Source organism: Danio rerio, chromosome 19 (assembly GCF_049306965.1).
Source record: "Danio rerio strain Tuebingen ecotype United States chromosome 19, GRCz12tu, whole genome shotgun sequence".
Lineage (NCBI taxonomy): Eukaryota > Metazoa > Chordata > Actinopteri > Cypriniformes > Danionidae > Danio > Danio rerio.
Window position 1 is genome coordinate 50,554,323 of NC_133194.1, and position 19,667 is coordinate 50,573,989.

The following is a 19,667-nucleotide window of genomic DNA, read 5'->3' on the forward strand; positions in this document are numbered from 1 at the left end:
GCTCCAACCCTAATCAAACACAGCTGATCCAAATAATCAAAGTGTTCAAAGAGTCTTGATTAGTTGCATAAGCTGATTAGGGTTGGTGCAAAACTGTGCAGAGCTGTGGTCCTCCAGGAAGTTTGAGATCCATGATTTTAAGTATCTTCATTATATAAATAAAGACAATTAAATACAAGCATCTTTGTTACGTCTCCAAAAGTCATAATTTCTTGTGCCTGAATGCTTTAAGCTCTCTTGAAAGGCTCAGGCACAGGCTTTAAAAACACATGCAAATGATAAACGTGCACTCTAATATGGTTTAACTTTGTAGTGACTCTATAAATCCTGTGTAATGTAGCTCCCGCTCAACTGTAATTCAGGCTGAACACTGTGATCTGACTATTGCAGATGTGAACATTGCGATATTGATGCTGAAACGATAATTTCAACCAAATTAAATTGCCAAAGTACTATAAAAGTACAAGCAACACTATTCAATAGTCTCATTAGTGAACATTAATGCATTAAAATCTACAATGAGGAAAAACAAAACAAAAGTTATCATCTGCATTTAATAAAATTATTACAAGTGGGTTTTTTATAATATCGAAAGCTGATATAATAACATAAATACATATAAATGTGCATTTTTTTTCATCAAGTCATAACAGTCTTGTGAAAAGGCTCCATAAACACCAAAAGCAAGACTTACATGGGCTTCCTGTGAACTTTCCGGAGCAGAGCGCCAGCAGCTGGTCCATATCCGCCTCAGATCCTCCACGGCTCTCCTCTCTCTGCTCTTCTGCCTCTGAAGTGTTGTTTTTCTCCCTGAGATCAACAACAGCACCAGCAGCAGGCTCTCCAGGCTGTGTGGTAAAAGCTCCAGAGCACAACCCCAGCAGCTCATCCTCTGCCCCAGGCTGAGAGTCTCCGGGCTGGGTCTGCCCCGTGCCGAAGCCCCCCGAGCAAAGCCCCAGAAGCTCGCCCATGTTAGCATCCATAGCGTTTTCATCCAGGCTGTCGAGTATGAGCTGGCGTTTGTGCGAGCGTGAGGGACCGCCACGAGGACCCACATTCAGGAATCCGTCTGCGTCCAGTAGTTGTGATTGAGTGTCGTCCTCCAGGGAGAAGCGTCCCTGAGAGTCTCCAGCCGGAGGGAGAGCAGATTCACTGGGGGATGACGGAGCATAGAGGTCCTGGGAATCCTCCACAGGCAGAGACAGGGACGGCTCGGACATCTTACCAGAGCTCTGCAGGAGGAGATGATCATGAGGATTAATGTTTATCAACATTTAGAGCTAGTAATCTAACAGCTAATTTACATCAGGGTCCCCACTCTTTCATCAACAGCAAACCTAAAGACTTTCAATTACCTTTTCTTTTTTTTAAATCAAACACCATTGCTTATTTACAGCCTCAGCATGTGTAGCACCATGAAAATCCTTAATGTACTTAACATCTCTGTGGCGAGGGGGCGTGGCCGAGAGCCGTGGGAACGGGGTGAGGCTACCGCGTGAGTGGATGCACGTGCGGTGCGCACCTGCCTCGGATCCCACGGAAGGAGCTCTGGACCATAAAAGGAGAACCGACGGAGCTTTAAAATGATTTATTAATAATAATGGCGGCAGCTCCTCACGGAGACTGCCATTTAAATCAAAACAAACGGACGGCAGCTCCTCGCGGAGACTGCCGTCAAACTGAAAGCAAAAGTAAAATAACATGCCCGGGCCCGGTCCTCTCTCGGCTTCCTCTGCCATCGGTCCTCCTTTTATGGTCCAGAGCTCCTTCCGTGGGATCCGAGGCAGGTGCGCACCGCACGTGCATCCACTCACGCGGTGGCCTCACCCCGTTCCCACGGCTCTCGGCCACGCCCCCTCACCACAATCTCCCTTAAGGCTGATTTATACTTCTGCGTCAAACGCCGGCGTATACTACGGCGCTGACGCATAGCCCTTCGCCGTGGCCGTCACTGACGTGCACCTCTCAAAAAATGTAACTACACAGTGCAACAATGCGTAGCGCAAGCTCTGTGATAGGTTGGCTTGGTAGTGCTGACGAGTCTGGGCGGGGCCGAGAGCCGCACGAGCCTGATGGAGCGATAGTTTACAAGTGTGGAGTCCTGCGAAGGAGCTCCGGATGGAAAGTTTTGTTTTGTGTTTACCTCATGGTCAAAGTTGTTGCACGTCTGACGGTTCCTGCCTCAAAATGAGCGAGTTTGAGTCACTTGTACATCCAGGAAGTGTTCAGGAAAAGCAAAACAGCAGCGATGAAACTCGACACAGAGGAACACACCTCACACACCTATGTTCCATATCAAACACACCTGAACCTATTAATTAGGACCTGAACACCACTTTAATACAGGCAGGTGTGTTTTATATGGGTAGCAACTGAAATCTGCAGGAAGCTAGATCTCCAGGAACAGGATTGAGCACCCCTGGTCTAAACACACTAGTTTAGAAGAGAGCGCCACCCACTGTAAGTTTTCTCCATATTTTTTGGTTAGAAGAGTATTTTAGATCAAGCGTAAAAACGCTGAAGATGTTTTGTTTGTTTATTTTGTATTAGACAGTTTAGAGGGTAAATATTAGCTAGGTTTGGGGTTTTTGTTATATTGCTTTTATTTGGCGTCACTTAATTCTGGTTTCCCCCTATCCTAAATCTTCATTGATTGATTTATTTGTGAGATCTTGTAAATAATAATTTATTGCTGTTTGACTTCCCTTCACTATTGTAAATAAATTCAATTATTTTTGCAGTATTTTGGTTGTCGTTTTGATATTTTGCCACTAACTTACTTGCCATCACCTTAAATGTTACCTTTTAACCCCTAGAGCAAAAACTTAAGTCGTAACACATCTCATTAATAGGTTAATATTTCCATTAATTACCATTAATTACATTTAATTTTTTATTTACAAGATTTTTTTTTATTTTTAGAAATTGCATTTAACATTTTTTGTGTGTTGCTAATGTGTAGTATTTAATTTTGTATTGTATTGGTGTTCGAGTAATGTGCAAGTAAAAGATTTTAGACAACTAATGCTGCTTCAAGCCAAAAACTACCCAAAAAAGTCAAATTCCCCTTTAAAAAATAATAACTTATAATTATTATTGGTGAAGTGAACTAGTGTATGTTATTTATATTACGTGGTTCTGTTATTTTCTGACCTAGGACAAACCTAATAAAGCAAAAAATATATAAAATAAAATAAATACACTAATTATAGAAAACGTCATAATAAAATATGAACATTTTAAAAAGACACTCATTTAATTATTTCCCCCATGTATGTGTATTATAGTCAAGACATTAGCTTGTCTTGCTTCATTACTTTAAAATGATTCCACTTGTTTTTTTGTACATGTCTTTGGGGTCTCCATGCATGCATTAAAGGTGCATGAGAGAAGCAGAAGTGTGTCACCTTTGAGGCCGAGCCCAGAAAGCTGGATCTAAAGAGGCAGGGAGACGGGGAGCGGAAAGCACTGCTGGACAGGCCTCGACTTGCAGCTCTGTTCGGCTGATACGAGGTGATCATGGAGCCCATCAGCTCAAAACTACTGTTATGACTGCTGTCCTTAGCCAACGAAAGCGTGTCGTCCTCCTCTGTGAACACAACCACAGTTCAGTCTGATTTCATATGCATTCGACAATCAATCATAAAATCAAATAATCTAAGTTCTTTCATGTTTAATTGTAAATAAATAAAGGTTTGTGTGTAAAAGAGCACATTCATTTTCTTGCAAAGAAAAGGATTAATTGTTTCTCATTTAGTTTATGAAGCTGCACAGAAACTTCGAGAGTCGAGACATCCACCAAAAGGAGCAAAATCTCACCCATTTTATTGTCAGCTTCATGGCCAGCTGCTCCTATTCTTCTCACACCATCCCTGGAACGAAAGAGACGTTCAGTCAGTGTGCACTACAGAGAATGTGCTGTGGACTAATGAGACTATGAAAACACACCCTGTGCGGGAACAGGAGCTTCCAGCAAACAGCATCAATGTGCCGTCAGTGTCTGCTGGAGTCGGAGACGGACTCTTGAAGCCTGGAGATGGGCAGGTTTTCACAGAAACTTCATCTTCTGCTTCCTCTTTATCTATCGCTTCCTCTTCCTCCTCATCATCACCATTACCATCTCCCAGCAATTCATCAACACCCTGAAAAGGAATTGGATTCAAGTTTAAAAAGGTGAAGTTGAGTTCTGAGAGGTAACATGAAGAGTGAACGAATGCTTCATGTATATTGATATTAAAAGTTTACTTTAATGTCATGCAGCCTCAAGGGCTCTCTTTACAACAGCAATGAACTGAAGTCAATTATAAATGCCACACAGAAACCAAATAAGCAGACAACGCAATTACACAAAGTGGGCACTTTTTAAAGATTGAAATAAATAAATTTAAATGCATAAACATCCACTATCAGATGAAAGATAAATATTCGTTTCATGCTAAAAGTATTTTGTAATTCAGCGAATGGTGCTTCATTTATACCAGAGTCAAATACTACCCAAATGGTACAGTTATTATTGGCTATTTCTTCTTATAAATAACTCTATAAAAGCAGTAACAATTAAACAAGGTTTACGGAAAATCTTTTCTGGTTAAACTATATTAAACAATTCCTCAATTGAGTGCATTGCATTAAAATGCTTTCTACTTAAAATGAAAACAAATAATCTGATCTGGCCCTGCCAAATGCACACAAGTAGTGTGTCTTCATGTTTTTGTTCTTATTTAAATAATAATAAAATAATTTAAGACAATCTTGTGTCCGTCCACTTGATCAAACCTCAGTTTGCAGGAATTAAACAGTCTCTGTGGGATGTCATTTATTGTTGTGGATGTGTAAAAGGTTTAGTATATTTTTATTTAATGCCATGTCAGCATTTTGAATGATTTGAAATGGTAAAACAATTAAAAATGCAAGTATAACAAATATTAAAAGCAGAAACACTATGTAAGATATTTTAGATTAACATTATAAAAATGTCAAAACCTTTCTGGCAAAACTAAACTCAAAGGGAATTCATTTAAGAGAGTTTTGGGCCACACTTTACTATAAGGTTTCATTAGTTATTGTTAGTTAATTTGTTTACAAACATGAACTAATAATGAACAATCCATGTACAGCATTTATTTATCATAGTTTAACATTAACTAATATCTCATTATTATATAAATTCATCCTTATTCGTTAATGCATGATGAGTTAACTTGAACTTGCAATGAACAACATTATTTCCATTACCTAACGTTAACCAACATGAACAAATACTGTAATAAATGTTTTGTTCATTGTTTGTTCAAGTACATTCACATCAACTAATACAACCTTATTCTAAATTATTTTCCACATGCGTTAAAAGCAAGACAGCCACAGCAAAAATTCATGTTAAAAATAAACGGCTAATCTCAATACCTCTTCATCCTCTGACTCGGTCATCTCTTCTTCCTCCTCTTCCTCACAGTCTTCATTATCGAGGCGATGAAGAGCAGCTCTTCTCTCTCGCTCCTCTTTCCTACGGAAGGCCATGGCTTGCTGCAAACGAGACTTCAACAGCACCAGTTTCTCACCTACAAAAGACACAGAGTAATGAACACACACTAAAACAGCTCACAATAACATCTTTAAAAAGTCCCTTTAACAATTATTATGAGTTTACAATCATCGTAACTTTATTAAATTTAACTTGATAATTTAATTTAATTTGATCCTGCTGATTTAATTGACATTATTATCATCATCATCATCATCATCAAAGTCTTGTAAGCAATTGTAAACAGAGTTTGTTAAACTTGATCTTTAAATGATGAGGGATTTTTTTTCTTTAGCATTTTAATTTCCTATAATTATATAATCTAATATTAATAATTAATTTTTCTTAGTGGGGAAAAAAAATTATTTTAAATTGTAAATACTTTGTGGAAAAAATAAATCAGGGACGCCATATCTATATCACCCGGCTCTAGTATAGTAGCCAATCCTGCTCCATCTAAAAACATGCAGAACGTTTAATACAAATGGCTTTACTGACAAACTGCACATGAAAAACAACATATTAATCTCCTACTATTTATCACCCAGCCCTAGAGGGTATTAATTATTATCTCAGTGCTGCCACCTGCTGACTTCTATTATAAGCATCTCAAAGAACAACAATTTAGGCTAAAAATATAATGCACAAAAAATAAATAAATAAAGTGACCTACACCTTGAATGGCCAGAGGTAATGATAACCTTCAAGAAAATTATTTGACAGTATTGTGATCACTGCTCTAATACAAGTCATTTTCAAATAAAACAAATACCGGAGACCAGTGGACTTTAATGTGGAGCGTGCTTTTCTTTGACAACACATATTTTTTTTAAATTACATATACCACAGAAACAACTAATCTTTTTAAAACAGTTAACATGGTAAACCTTGAAACCGGTTATCGTCCCATGCCTACCTGCGGGTGAGTAAATGCATTGACTGTACCTGGTTTGACATTGGCTGGCTCATCTTCTCCCTCCTTGACAGTGATTGTGATGGATTCAGAGTGCAGCTCCTCCTGTCCTGATGAACTGCTGTCTTTCCTCACCACATTAAGCTGTAATGTGCGCTCGCGTTTAGGACGAGGTGCGGGCTGGAAGTGCTTCATGAAGCGCTCCTGTAGTGCTTTCAGAGCTGAAACAGACACACAATCAACCATCATAAATTGTTGAAAAGTGCAAAAGAAAATTAAAACATTAAAAATTTTCATTTGAAGCCAATTTCCCTGACATTCAATGACAAAAAGCTGAATTTCCATGGCATTTCCATTCAATTTTTTAATGAAAGAAAAGACTAGACACTGATGTGCTTTGCATAAAACTAAAATAGTTTGAATATAAATTTTCATGATTTAATAGCCATTATAAGAGCAATAATGGATAATTTAGCTCAGATTTTAAAGAAATTTAAAAAGTCTAACAGCCAGTCCTAGCTAGGCATGAGCCAGTATGAGATTCTGACGGTATGATAACCTTGGGAAAAATATCACTGTTTTACTGTATTGTGGTTACTGCTCTGATATTGGTTCTTTTTAAATGTTTGGGTTAAAAACTAAAAAAATTTCACTTTTGAACACATTATATTTCATTTTGAGAAACATTTAAATATTTTGGAAGAGTAAACATGTCAGGCTAAATTAATTATTGACTTCTGCTGTTGTAATTTGTTTCAAAAACAGATTTTTTGCAATTTAAAATGGCATCTTTAGATATATTTTCTGCTGGAGATAATGTTGACATTTCACCCACAGTGGCAATTCAAAGTGCTTTACATGGAAAGGAATAAAAGAGACAAGTGTAATAAAAATAAATAATATAAGAACAGATTAAAATGTGTTAAAACAGGTTATAAATCAATGAAAAAGAAAAGAAAGACATATAGTGCGACCTGTCGGTGTTCATTCAGCAAAGGCACAGCTAAACAGACGTGTGTTCAGTCTTGATGTGAATGTGCCTAATGTTGGAGCACATCTGATCATTTCTGGAAGCTGATTCCAGCAGCGGGGGGCGCTATTAGTAGCTGAAGGCTAATTCACCCTGCTGTGACTGAACTCTTGGAAAAAAACATTAGTAATTTAAAAAAAAAAAAAAAAAATTTGTAGCACAGTTAGCGGTGGAGTCAGAGAGGCAATTGCAGATTAGGAAGGAAAGTGGAGACTAAACAGTTGAGTTTTTAGTGGTTTCTTGAAGACAGCGAGTGACTCTGCCGTTCTGATGCAGTTAGGGAGTTCATTCCACCAACTGGGCAGATTGAATGCGAGAGTTCGGGAAAGTGATTTCTTCCCTCTTTGGGATGGAACCACGAGGCGACGTTCATTCACAGAACGCAAGTTTCTAAAGGGCACATAGATTCTAGAGACCAGATAAGAAGGAGCAAAGCCAGAAGTTGCTTTTTAAGCAAACATCAGAGCTTTGAATTTGAAGCAGGCAGCAACTGGCAGCCAGTGCAAACGGATGAGCAGCGGAGTGACATGTGCTCTTTTAGGTTCATTAAAGACCACTCGTGCTGCTGCGTTCTGGAGCAGTTGAAGAGGTTTGATAGAGTTATTTTGGGTTTATTTATTTTTCCAAATCTTTTCCAGGCCTGGAAAATGCCTTGCCAAAATTCCATGACTTTTCCAGGACCGTATGAACCCTGTTATTATCTTATTCTACTTTTTGTGTACGGTCATAAACAGTTGTTTTTAGAGTTCTAAATCAATCACAAAAACGAGCGCTCTTCCATATTGCAGAACAACAGATAATGATATTCCCTATGTAAAATCGTACCTTGGTTTTCCTGAGGCGCCTCCAACTGGACAAAAGCCCCTTCATCTGCAGACAACTTCACCACAGGAGGAGGATCCAGACCAAGCTCCCTCAATCTGGCCAGTTTATCCTTCCGAGGTTTGAGCACCTGAGGTTCAGTCTGGGCTGCATCCACCGAGACCTGCTGCTCTTCTTGCTCTGGATGTCCCTCAGTTGTTTTCTCCTCAATGGGACTGTTCTTCTCTTCATCCTCAGGATTGGGTTTGTCAGTGATTATTTCACCATGTACCTGAGCTTCTCCATCATTAGCAGGACCATCTTGGTGTGTGCTGGAGGCTGGGTCTGGTGTGATGGAGGTCTGGTTCTCCAGAGATGATTCTGGTGGAGGGTTTGTGTCCTGCTGGGGTGCTGTGGTTTGATCTGGAGGAGTAGTGGATTCTAAAATACAAGCCTGGTACTTGGCAGACCTTGAGGACAGGTGAAAAAGTAAACAATACATTTCTTCATATGAATGCATAAGGGGGGGGATTCATTGGTAATAGAGATGATATTTCAATGCCATACTTGAGCAAAGCCATCCCACGACCTTCTGGACGTGGTCTTCTCTTGAAGAACTGATCAATACTTTTGGGTTCAGACATGTGATACGGCAGATTGAGCAAGGACTCTGCAAATGTTTAAGAGAGAGACCATCATGAAGGAGAATCAGAATGAAAGCGCTATATTGCCAAGTGTGTTAGGAACACACAAGTACTTTGTCAGTGATAGGAGCTTCCAGTAGAGGCAGTACAAAAAGTTCAAACACAGTGGAAACTTAAATAAAAGCACATTAAAGGGTCACGAAACACCAAAACACATTTTTTGAGCTGTTGACAGTCGTATGTGTCCCACACTGCTAAAAACACTATTAGGACACCTATATTTCACTAAAAAGTGTAAATTGGTTGTTTTTGCGTTATTTCAAGCAAATTCGTACTTCCTGTTAGAAACGAATTTTTGAAGCTGCGTCACGGTCATGAGATAATAGCGTGTATTCCAGCGTGCAGACTGGACGTCTGTGCCAGAGTGTGTCTTATTACATCTTACAGTGTGATGCATTAATGCATGAGTAAAGCTTGGTTCAAACCAATCAGCGCGCTCTATTGTGCAACTTCATTAATATTCATTACTGTGTTTACACGACATAGACGCCACGTTGTGTTGGCAAAACAAGCGTGAAGTGTTGCTTTTATAGTTTGCTGCTGTTAAGTTTCGTTTTCTTTTTCTCTCTGTGAGAGCGCAGCTGGACTCACGTGTGGATTAACAGTGTACGCGACGCTCGACAACAATAGCTTACGTCTCTAAGGAGGATTATTGTTTACCTGAGAGCTGTTCTCATCTGCAAACGCTGAGATCGGATTCGCTTGTAGTATTCTCTTCATAAAGACGCGGCTCTAGATGCTGTGGATTGTTCTGTCTCTACAGATTTGGTAAGTGAGCGACCAGTGCTCTTTGTTTTTTCAGTTTGTTCGTATCAAACTAAGTTAATTATTGCACCGTAACATGTTAGGACCACAACCAAACTTTAACCTCGTGTAGGGTTTTTAACCGCATTTAGTGACCGGAATAACACACGCGGCTTTCTGACGCTACCTGCCGTGTGCATCTAAGTTTCCGGGAAATGCTGAGGTTTTTTTTTCTCTCATTCGCCGTGCGGTATCAAACATTGCATGAAAAATACACGCTTAGAGCAGATCCTCGAATCAAATATCTCGTTTGTTGTGAGGGACATGAATGAATTCCCTGAATGAAAGAGCCAAACTGCAGTTAAAGTCCACCATTTAATCATTTGGCAAATAATTCGACTACAGATGTCCATGTAGGTTAAACACCATCACTTTCTCCTGTGTGTGAGTATTTTGACTGAAACTCGCGCGTGCCCAAATAGACACTCCCACACCCTCCCACTTTTCTTCCTCCGACACTCCCCCCTAAACAGAGCTGGACACGCCCACTTTTCTGACTTTTTCCAAAGTAGAGGTGTAAAAAATACCCTGCTGAAACGAGGGGGTTTCATGGCCCTTTAATAACAAGCAATACATTTTTTTTTTGCTTTATACAGTTTAAGGTGCATATTAGGAAAATAGAGATGGTTCAGAGGGGAAATAGCATGGGGGAAAATGGTTCTTGTGTCTGGCTGCTCATGTACACAGTGCTCTGACGATCTGTGCTACCTCATCAGAATGTGCTACCGGTAGCTCAATCTGTCATATTTCATCTAAAAAAACAGGGTTAGCACATCATGTCTATCAGAATGAACTACCTCCTTAAAGAAAGGTGTAAAAACAGGGGTAGCGCATTTTGTCAGCTTCAAATGTCAATCGGAACGAACTACCACTCTAATAAACAAATTAAATATAAAACTAATGAAATGAAGGCAGTAGTTCACTCTGATGGACAATTAAAGCTGCTATGCCTTTTTCTACATTGTTCAATAGAGTAGTAGTTTTGATAGATATTTGAAGCTGACAAGATGTGCTAAACCTGTTTTGGTAGATGAAACATGACAGATTAAGCTACCGGTGGCAAATTCTGAGAAGGTAGCACAGATCGTCAGAACACTGGTCGTAAATATCCTGATGATATTTACCAGATTAACACAGAATTTGGAGAAACATTAGTGAAGTAGGCTTTAATTGTCATTTCAACTATATACAGTTAGTACACAGTAAAACGAATCAATGTGCCTCCGGGACCAAGATGCTCCATACAACAAATTTACAGACATACATGAACTAAAAAACCTATGAAAGACTAAGAAAACTAAGAAACAACACACTCACAAAGAGCCTATGCAAATGTGCAAGCACAGACAAAGTGAAGAATTTTTCTAATAATTAATTCCTTTAGCACAGTGTTTCTCAACCATGTTTCTGGAGGAGCACCAACTCTGCACATTTTCCATGTCTCTTTAAACAAATCACACCTGATTCAGATCATCAGCTCATTAGCAGAGACTGACAGACCTGTAATGACTGCGACAACGGAGACATCCAAACCATGCAGTGTTGGTCCTCCAACAGAAACACTGATTTAGCAGACCCTTAAGTCCAATATCACAATAAATATACATTTTAAAAGGATTTACACCAAGTTAATTATTCCTAAACATTTAGCAATGATTCTTTCAGCCATCACACGAGTCATTAGACATTATTATAATATTACCATGTTGCTTATTAAACATTTTATAATATCATTAACAATGCTGAAATATGTTATGCTTATCATACTTTACTATATAAAGTTTGCAAGTAACTTCTATTCTTAATCTTTAATAAAAAATGTCCAATAAAAAGGTCATTCTGAAGCATGTTAAGTTAATTTTAATAGTAATTAGGCTATTGTTGTCATCTATGAATTTTCAAATGTACAAGAGAGACTAGAAAAATTGGGGAGCCTAACATAATTATTTTTATTATTATCATTGTTTAATTTTTTATTATTTAAATGGCCAAATTCACACTGAGAAGTTGAATGTGCTTGTCAGTTTGTTATTTGCCTAATAAATAATAATAGACTACAGTTTTTGTGTTTTTTTTTTTTTTTTTTTTTTTACAGTTTTTAACATTTAAGGTGCTTCATACTTGTATGAAAAGTTATACTTATTTCCATATAATGTGGTAAATATAAAATAACAGAATTTTAACTTTAAGTTCTAGATAAATCAAATGTGTTTGTGCTGAATATGTTCATTTATTTTTCTTTTTGTTGAAACAAATGGACATAACTATCTTACTGACCCAAGCTTTTGAACAGTAGTGCAAGATTTGACTGGTTCAACTGCATTTATAACATTTTAAAGGGCAATATTAAAACTAGATGTGTAAATCTAAATTATTTTAAACAGAAATCAAACATTAAAATTGCATGCAGATCAGATGTGACCGCTGACTGACCTCGCACCAGTCTCTGACTCTCACTGTGAAGCTGCTTCATCGCCTCCTTACTGGCTTTCGCTGCTTTCCGCTCCTAAAAACATCATTAGGAAAAACTAATAAATGATTCAGCTACATCACACAATGAACACGATCAATGAGGAAAGCATCATTACAATAATCTCACCTTGCGTTGTGGCTTGTTTTCTTGTTCCTCGTCTCCACTGCACTCAGACAGATGAGGCTGTAAATATTCAATTATAAAACATAACCTTCAGTAAAGCTGATTTGTTTAACCCGTTTAAACAAGGACAACTAAAATTCTGTGCTAACTTTGTCTATTTTTTGCAAATTGTAACTTTTAAAAAAATTTAAAGTAGTGACCGATTTCTATGTTAAAATGAGCAAAACTAGTTTTGCTTACTGACCATTTACACTCATGAAATCAGAATTTTACTACTCATAAATAATGAGTAAATTCACAATATACATTTTGAGTTCCAGTCCTAATTATTGCAGTTAAAATATGCATATAAAATATATGCATAAAAAACTACTTGCAGTTCTGTCTTGGTACTTTGTTTTCACACAAAAAGTCAAACCAAGAAAAAGTTTTCTTACTTTATACTTGGCCTTCTTTTTCACAGCTGATCGGATGGCATCCAGAGACTCTTCCTCTTCTTCTTCAAGCTGATGTTCAGAGTCTTCCTCTAACTGAGCATCAAACAGGTCAGAGTCTCCCAGCAAACAGCCGCTGTCATTCAGAGCTTTGACTGGGGGAGCATCCTTTAAATAGGAAAAAGTCAAAATGAAAATTATTAGGGCTGTGCAATTAAAGGGGCAGTTCACCCAAAAGTGAAAAGTGTGTCATTATTTTCTCTCCCTTTACTTGTTCCAAACCCTTTCAAAATCTACATTTAGTCATTTGACAGATACTTATTTCCAAATTGCCTTACAAGTGAGGAGACATTCAGCAAATCTACATGAGGCAGTGCTAAGAGAATTGTGCTCAGATAATTAGGTGCTAGAGTCCGGGAGAGATTTTTTTTTTTTGGAGAAGAGTCAAGTCTGTTTTATAGGTGGTTGGTCAAGCCCACTTAATTTCTTTCTTTAGTTCAACACTAAAGATACTTTAATAAAGCTGGAAACCTGTATCATTTGATTTCCATATTAGTAATACATACTATGCAGGTCAATGGTTACAGGTTTTCAGCTTTCTTCAGAATATCTTCTTTTGACTTCAACAGAAAAACAAAAGCATAAAGGTTTAGGAAAAATGAGTACATGTTCATTTCTGAGTGAAGTATCCTTTTAACAACACTTTAAAACACACTTTTTAATTCATCCAGCAAGGTCACTTTGATTAGTTCATTGTTTTTGTTCACCTTATAAAAGTCAGTTTGGTATATCTGCTTTGGTTGTCTTTTGCACTTCATTCACCATAAATATACATATATATATATATATATATATATATATATATATATATATATATATATATATATATATATATATATATATATATATATATATATATATATATATATGTGTATATATATATATGTGTGTGTGTGTGTGTGTGTATATATATATATATGCACATTTACTTTTAATTGTATATTAAATGTCAAACCCCATTCCCTAGACCAGGGGTGGGCAAACTCGGTCCTAGAGGGCCAGTGTCCTGCATAGTTTAGCTCCATCTCTAATCAAACACACCTGAACAAGCCAATCAGTGTCTTCAAGATCACTAGAAATCTATAAGCAGGTATGTTTGATCAGAGTTAGAGCTAAACTGTGCAGGACACAGGCCCTCCAGGACCGAGTTTGCCCACCCCTACCCTAGACTAACATCAGGGGTTTGTAACAGGCACAGGAAAAAAAAAAAAAATACAACCAATGTGGTTGCATATTTATTCGTTTTGGACTTCTTAAGTTTGTTACGACATATACACAAGCAAATTTATTTTACAAAATAATAATTTATTTGATAGTTCTATTTTATTTCTAACTTTTTTTTCGAGATTGTAGAAGAGCACTACCTTGCTTATGCTATGTGTTTATTTTTATCTATGCATTTGAATGCATTGTGTTAATTGTTTTAAGGAGAATTCAGTTTTAAGGAATGCAATTTATTACGTTTATTAAACACAATATTAATAAAGACCAAAATAACCTACGTTAAGATTTTTCTTTAATAATCGAGCAGCCCTAAAAGTTATTAAAACATCAATCTTGAGTCACACACTCCTGTTAAACATCCTAAACACCCACCTCAGATTTTTCCTTTAGCCGTTTCACCAGAGCAACGTTGCGCTTCTCTTTCTCTTTGCGTCTTTGTGACTTCTCTCTTTTTTTCTTTGCTTCTTTTGGCTTGACTTGAGCATCCTTCGCTTTTTCTTGCTCATCCTCATCGCTATCCATTGAGATGCGGGACACTCGTTTTCCTCTCTTCTTTATGACACTCTCAATCTCACTGGTTTTCGTCTCCTCATCGCTGGACTCTGACAGGACCAAAGTGTTCGTCATTCCTGCCTCTTCCTTCTCTCCGTCGCTGTCACTGTCCTGCAGTGCTTTCCGAGAGCGTCCCTTCCGACTGACGGCGATATCATCATCTGAATCTGGAACACAGACAGAATAATTCTGATTTAATTGGGACATAAAATAAGGTTGTTTAGAAACTACAATTTTTGTATATAGTTAAGTGTTACACTCTACCTCTGGTTATGTTTTATTCATAAAAATGACTTTTAAACATAACATTTAAATGATCAAATTCGCACTTATTATTAATAAATTTTAAAATGCAATTTAAATGCACTTTTTGTGCATTTAATGTTTTATATATGTGAATGTATAATAATGACTTTGTTATAAACTATTATTCTAGGTCTTTGACATTAATAAATTCAGATTTGGACCTATAGTATCATCTTACCTTGCTGGTCCTCAGTGCGCTTGTTGTTGTCAATCACAGGCTCCTCCATTGGTGAACCCACACCACTGTCTGAATCGCTCTCAGCTGTTCCTCCCTCAACCACATCCACAGGCTAGAAAGGAAAGAAAAAAAGTACATACATTGGAAATGAGTAAAATTATACTGCATCATAAATATACACCTATCATAAACACACAGCTTGGTTACATCTAATAAAACACAAATTTCTGAAAAAAGGAACATATTTAAAAAGACAAAACTGTAAAATTTGTAATTGTTTTCTCATCCTTCACTTGTTTATAACCAGTTTGAGTTTCTTTATTCTGTTTAACACAAAGAATGCTATAATAAATAATGTTAATAAAAAACGACAAATGACTTCCATAGCATTTTTGTTCCTACTATAGATGTCAATGGCTATTTTCCCCCCAACATTCTTCAAAATATCTTGTTTTGTGTTTGACAGAAGAAAGAAACGCTTAAATTTAACAACCACTTAAGTATTTAAGTAAGTAAATAGTAAGGAAATGGGTGAACTGTCACTTTAATATTACATTGGGCACTTCATGTCTATTTCGAGTAACGTTACCACATTCAGAATTCAGAATAACACACACATGTACATCGCTAATTGCTTATTTCTACAGCAAATACACACAATATAATCCCATATAATAAATATAAATTCAACAAATCCCAAATATGGCTATACAAAACTCCGTCAAACTCCTCGTTTGGCCTTTCTTGACAAAGAACAGGATGAATAGCTAATGCAAGCAGGCTAGCTAGCTAAACACAAATAACCAGTTAAATTAATTCAAAATTGACTAAAACTGCTGTTTAAACTAGTGGTAAACTTGTTCTTGTCCACCACATGTAGTCATTCCTATGTATTTTGTAAATAATGTCTGAATATTAGGAAGTGGAATAACGTTACATTACCCGCTCTGAAAGGACTGAGCTCATCTTTGTGGGTCGAGTCTTGCGCTTTTAATCGAAACAAAACCGCATCAATCGTTCGAGACACGACGTATAAAGTAAATAACTCAAGCTTAATATTCAAAACCTCATTAAATTAATCTGATAATGTTATTTTTACAGTGCCAAACACGTACACATCCATCTCCCGCCCGATGGTGCTAACTGAATTGAACGTCAGCCTTCGCGCGCCGAGCTCGAGCGCTTTTCTTTAACTGCCTATGTCATTCTTTTCGAGCCTCGCTATTGGATGGACGGTTGTTGTGCGCTCTTGCGCTGCGCTGATTGGATGAAACAGTCAGCGCTGGAACGCCAATACAGCATCCGATTGGTCAACGCTGACTGTATATTGACAACAACAGAGGGCAGGATATTTTAAAGGGACAGTTCACCAAAAAATAAAATTTACTCACTATTTACTTACCTTCGAGCAGTTTCAAACCCTTATGCCATATATGATGCCTTCTGTTGAACTTAAGAGAAAATATGTTTCAATAAATCGGAAAAAAAACATTGAGTCCTATAGTAGGAAAAACAAATACTGTACAAGTCAATGATTACAGGATTTCAGCTTTTAAAATATATATTCTTTTGTGTTTAACAGAGGACAGAAAGTCACACAGATTTGGAACAAGTGATAAATGACAATTAATATATTTGGGCGAACTATCCCTTTAAATATACCAGCAACTTTCACTATGCCTAATGTAGGTTACATATAAAGAGAGAGAGAAAATAATTTACATTTCACAATTTATCAGATGCTTTTATTCAAAAGTAACACACACGACAACAAAATAAACAATGAATGAAACAGAAAACTGATTAGAAAGTGATTTATTTCCAATAAAAGAGAAAGCCTAATGAATAAAAGCAGTATATAGAAAGTGAGAGGACCAATCCATTTTAATAGATAGAGTAGAAAAGAAAACTAAGTGTTACCAAAAATATAACCGATACTTCACAATGAGTAAAGACTCTGAAGAATATAAAAATCTATCAAAGTCAAGGGATAGTTCATCAAAAAGATTTTATTTACTCACTGTTTACTCACCTTTGAGTGGTTCCAAACCTTTATGCCATATATCAGGGGTTCCCAAACTTTTCAGCACGCGACCCCTAAAATAACAATACCAGTGACTCGCGACCCCCAATATCCCCTGAGGTGATTATAAATACAGAAAACTTGCATGCAATGGCGCACACACACACCAATAGACCAAAGTCTATTCTTCGTTTAATTTTTTAAATGTATTTCAGTGCTGTAAATGGGCCAGAAGTTTAACCTGGTGTTATAAAATCAATCTGCTGCATCTGACGCTATTGCTGTGTCTTTAATATAATGTATTTACCCCATGGGTCGCAATCCAATAGAACAAGTAAATAAGCTACTATAGTAACTATAAACGACAGATTTTTTTTCTCTTCAGTTGGTTATGGATAAAATATGGTAATTCTTATGGTTTAATAATAATAAGTAGATTTTTGGAAATCACCAGGTGACCCCCCTTCATTGTTCCACGACCCCTCAAGGGGTCCCGACCCCCACTTTGAGAACCACTGCCATATATGATACCTTCTGTTGAACATAAAAGATTATATTTTTTAAGAAATAGGAAAAAACATTGCATGCAATAATAGGAAAAACAAATAACCGGATAACAAGGTAACCGGAAGTTTATCAGTATGTGAACAGCACTAGATCGGCATATACCCTATAGGGCTGTTCTAACAAGTATGTGAAATTCAACAGAGCATTAAACACAACCCCAACGTTCCTGCTTTAATTCACCTAATCAAAACGGATAGGTTGTGAAGAACATATGCAAATCAATACCTCACTGTGCACAAGCATGCCTTCAGTTTTTTTGTAAATTATCTAAATGTATTTTTCCTTCATATTTTGTTTGCATTTCTGTTTGCTACACTGCAAGTTTTCAACCTGAAACCCTGTGATTGAGGTGAAGTTGGTTTTATATTTGCACATACGTTCAGTGACAACTTGTGAAATGGTCACTATAATTAATCACAATACTTTAAATATTGGGTTCGAAATTGCATGTAAATATGACTTCAAATCAACACGATCACTATTTAGTTGACTGTAAACAGTGTTGTACTTTAATAGTCATTCGCTGCTAATATGATTTCACTGATTAGTATTTGCAAACAATATTTTTTCTGAAATTGTATTATTAGGGAGAAAGTCTGAATGCACAAATATAAAACCAACGTTGCCTCAAAACCATTGTGCATCATGCCCACTTAGCACAGAAATGTTAGTCCTAATAAGCATTTTTGTCTGTGGTCATCTCTGTGGCCCTGGGCGCTTGCCAGTTTGCCCATATGTTTAATTCGCCTGTGACGATGATGCAGTGGGTGGGTGGAAATCGCCAAGAAATTCATTCTTTGTAAGGCTAAACTGAAATGTGTAAACTGAAGAATAGAAACGCAAGTCAGAAAAGCTTAACGTGGCTTACCTAAACATAAACCAGAGAAATACAAATTTCTGTCTAAATGTACTTGTAATTTACCCCAGCTACTGTAAAAAGAACCAAGAGTCCCAATTGCATAAATAAAGTGAAAAACATTACTTGTTTTCTCCCCATTGAAGTCTATCATAAGAAAAAAAGCTTAATGTGGCTTAATGCACCTTAACAACAAGCAGGGAAAATCAAATTTCTATCAAATTTTACTCTGGACAAACTCTTTCTGATGTCAAAAGATTGAGCTTTAATTTTAGTGAGTGAAAATGTTGACGTTATGCGTTTTAAGTCCATTATATGGAAACAGCTTAGCGTACTACAACACAGAACAGGGAAACCCACATTTCAGTAAAACTTTACTTGTGATTAACACTAACTACTGTCAAACGAACAGGCCCTAACAGGTTGGTTTAATGGTTTAATTTTTTTACTTGCCCGGCCAAAATTTTCACTTTCCCCATATATTAAATAATGTGTCAAAAATAATGTTTATAATTATTAAAATGCTAAAAAATATTTAAATAATATTTTTAAAATGTATAATATATGTATAATGAGCAAAATTATGTGTTAACCAAACAAAAAGAGCAGTATGGAAAATGTGAAAGTATTTTATTTATGTTCGAAATTATTTAACAAAAGGTGGCTCAAATCGGGCCAGTAATGATCCCGTCTACTGTCCCAAGGGTCTCTCACACTGGCCCCGGGCCATCGGGCAGTCGTTATTGTTGAGCCCTGCCTAATTCCATAGATAAAGTGAACAATATCAGGGTAAGCATTTTCTCCCCATTGAAGTCTATAATAAAGACTGAGGTAAAGTTAGTTTAATATTCAGACTTCCTCCTTGCTGTTAATAATTAATAATATTAATAATTTCGCTTTCAGAAGTGCATTTTTTTTTGCATTCCAGAAATAGTGAAATTATATTAGCAGCCAATGACTATTAAATTATTGTTCACAGTCAAATAAATGCTGCTAATGTTGTCTTAAAAGTCATTCTTACGTGGTTTCAAGGCGAATATTAAAAGTACCAAAGTAAATAATATAGGGAGCCCGTCACAAGCGGTCACCGAATAA

General features: G+C 36.9%; 1 protein-coding gene across 6 annotated transcripts in view; it reads right to left on the reverse strand.

The window, feature by feature from the left end:
- clspn (claspin) overlaps positions 1 to 19,667 on the reverse strand; it is a 38,052-nt gene that overhangs the window by 15,646 nt on the left and 2,739 nt on the right. The window contains exons 2-16 of one of the 6 annotated variants that reach the window (XM_073931945.1): positions 17,159 to 17,223; positions 16,529 to 16,569; positions 15,127 to 15,238; positions 14,463 to 14,809; positions 12,810 to 12,974; positions 12,376 to 12,432; positions 12,210 to 12,282; positions 8,836 to 8,938; positions 8,293 to 8,738; positions 6,470 to 6,658; positions 5,407 to 5,561; positions 3,949 to 4,142; positions 3,820 to 3,872; positions 3,408 to 3,589; positions 695 to 1,232 (exon numbers count right to left, since the gene is read on the reverse strand). In XM_073931945.1, the coding sequence (XP_073788046.1) occupies positions 695 to 1,232; positions 3,408 to 3,589; positions 3,820 to 3,872; positions 3,949 to 4,142; positions 5,407 to 5,561; positions 6,470 to 6,658; positions 8,293 to 8,738; positions 8,836 to 8,938; positions 12,210 to 12,282; positions 12,376 to 12,432; positions 12,810 to 12,974; positions 14,463 to 14,809; positions 15,127 to 15,175 (2,551 nt within the window). In that variant the 5' untranslated portion in view covers positions 15,176 to 15,238; positions 16,529 to 16,569; positions 17,159 to 17,223. Of the gene's footprint in view, positions 1 to 694; positions 1,233 to 3,407; positions 3,590 to 3,819; positions 3,873 to 3,948; positions 4,143 to 5,406; positions 5,562 to 6,469; positions 6,659 to 8,292; positions 8,739 to 8,835; positions 8,939 to 12,209; positions 12,283 to 12,375; positions 12,433 to 12,809; positions 12,975 to 14,462; positions 14,810 to 15,126; positions 15,239 to 16,068; positions 16,291 to 16,528; positions 16,578 to 17,158; positions 17,224 to 19,667 lie in introns of those variants that run through there. The other 5 variants (XM_073931949.1, XM_073931946.1, XM_073931948.1 and 2 more) reach the window with 5 other exon arrangements.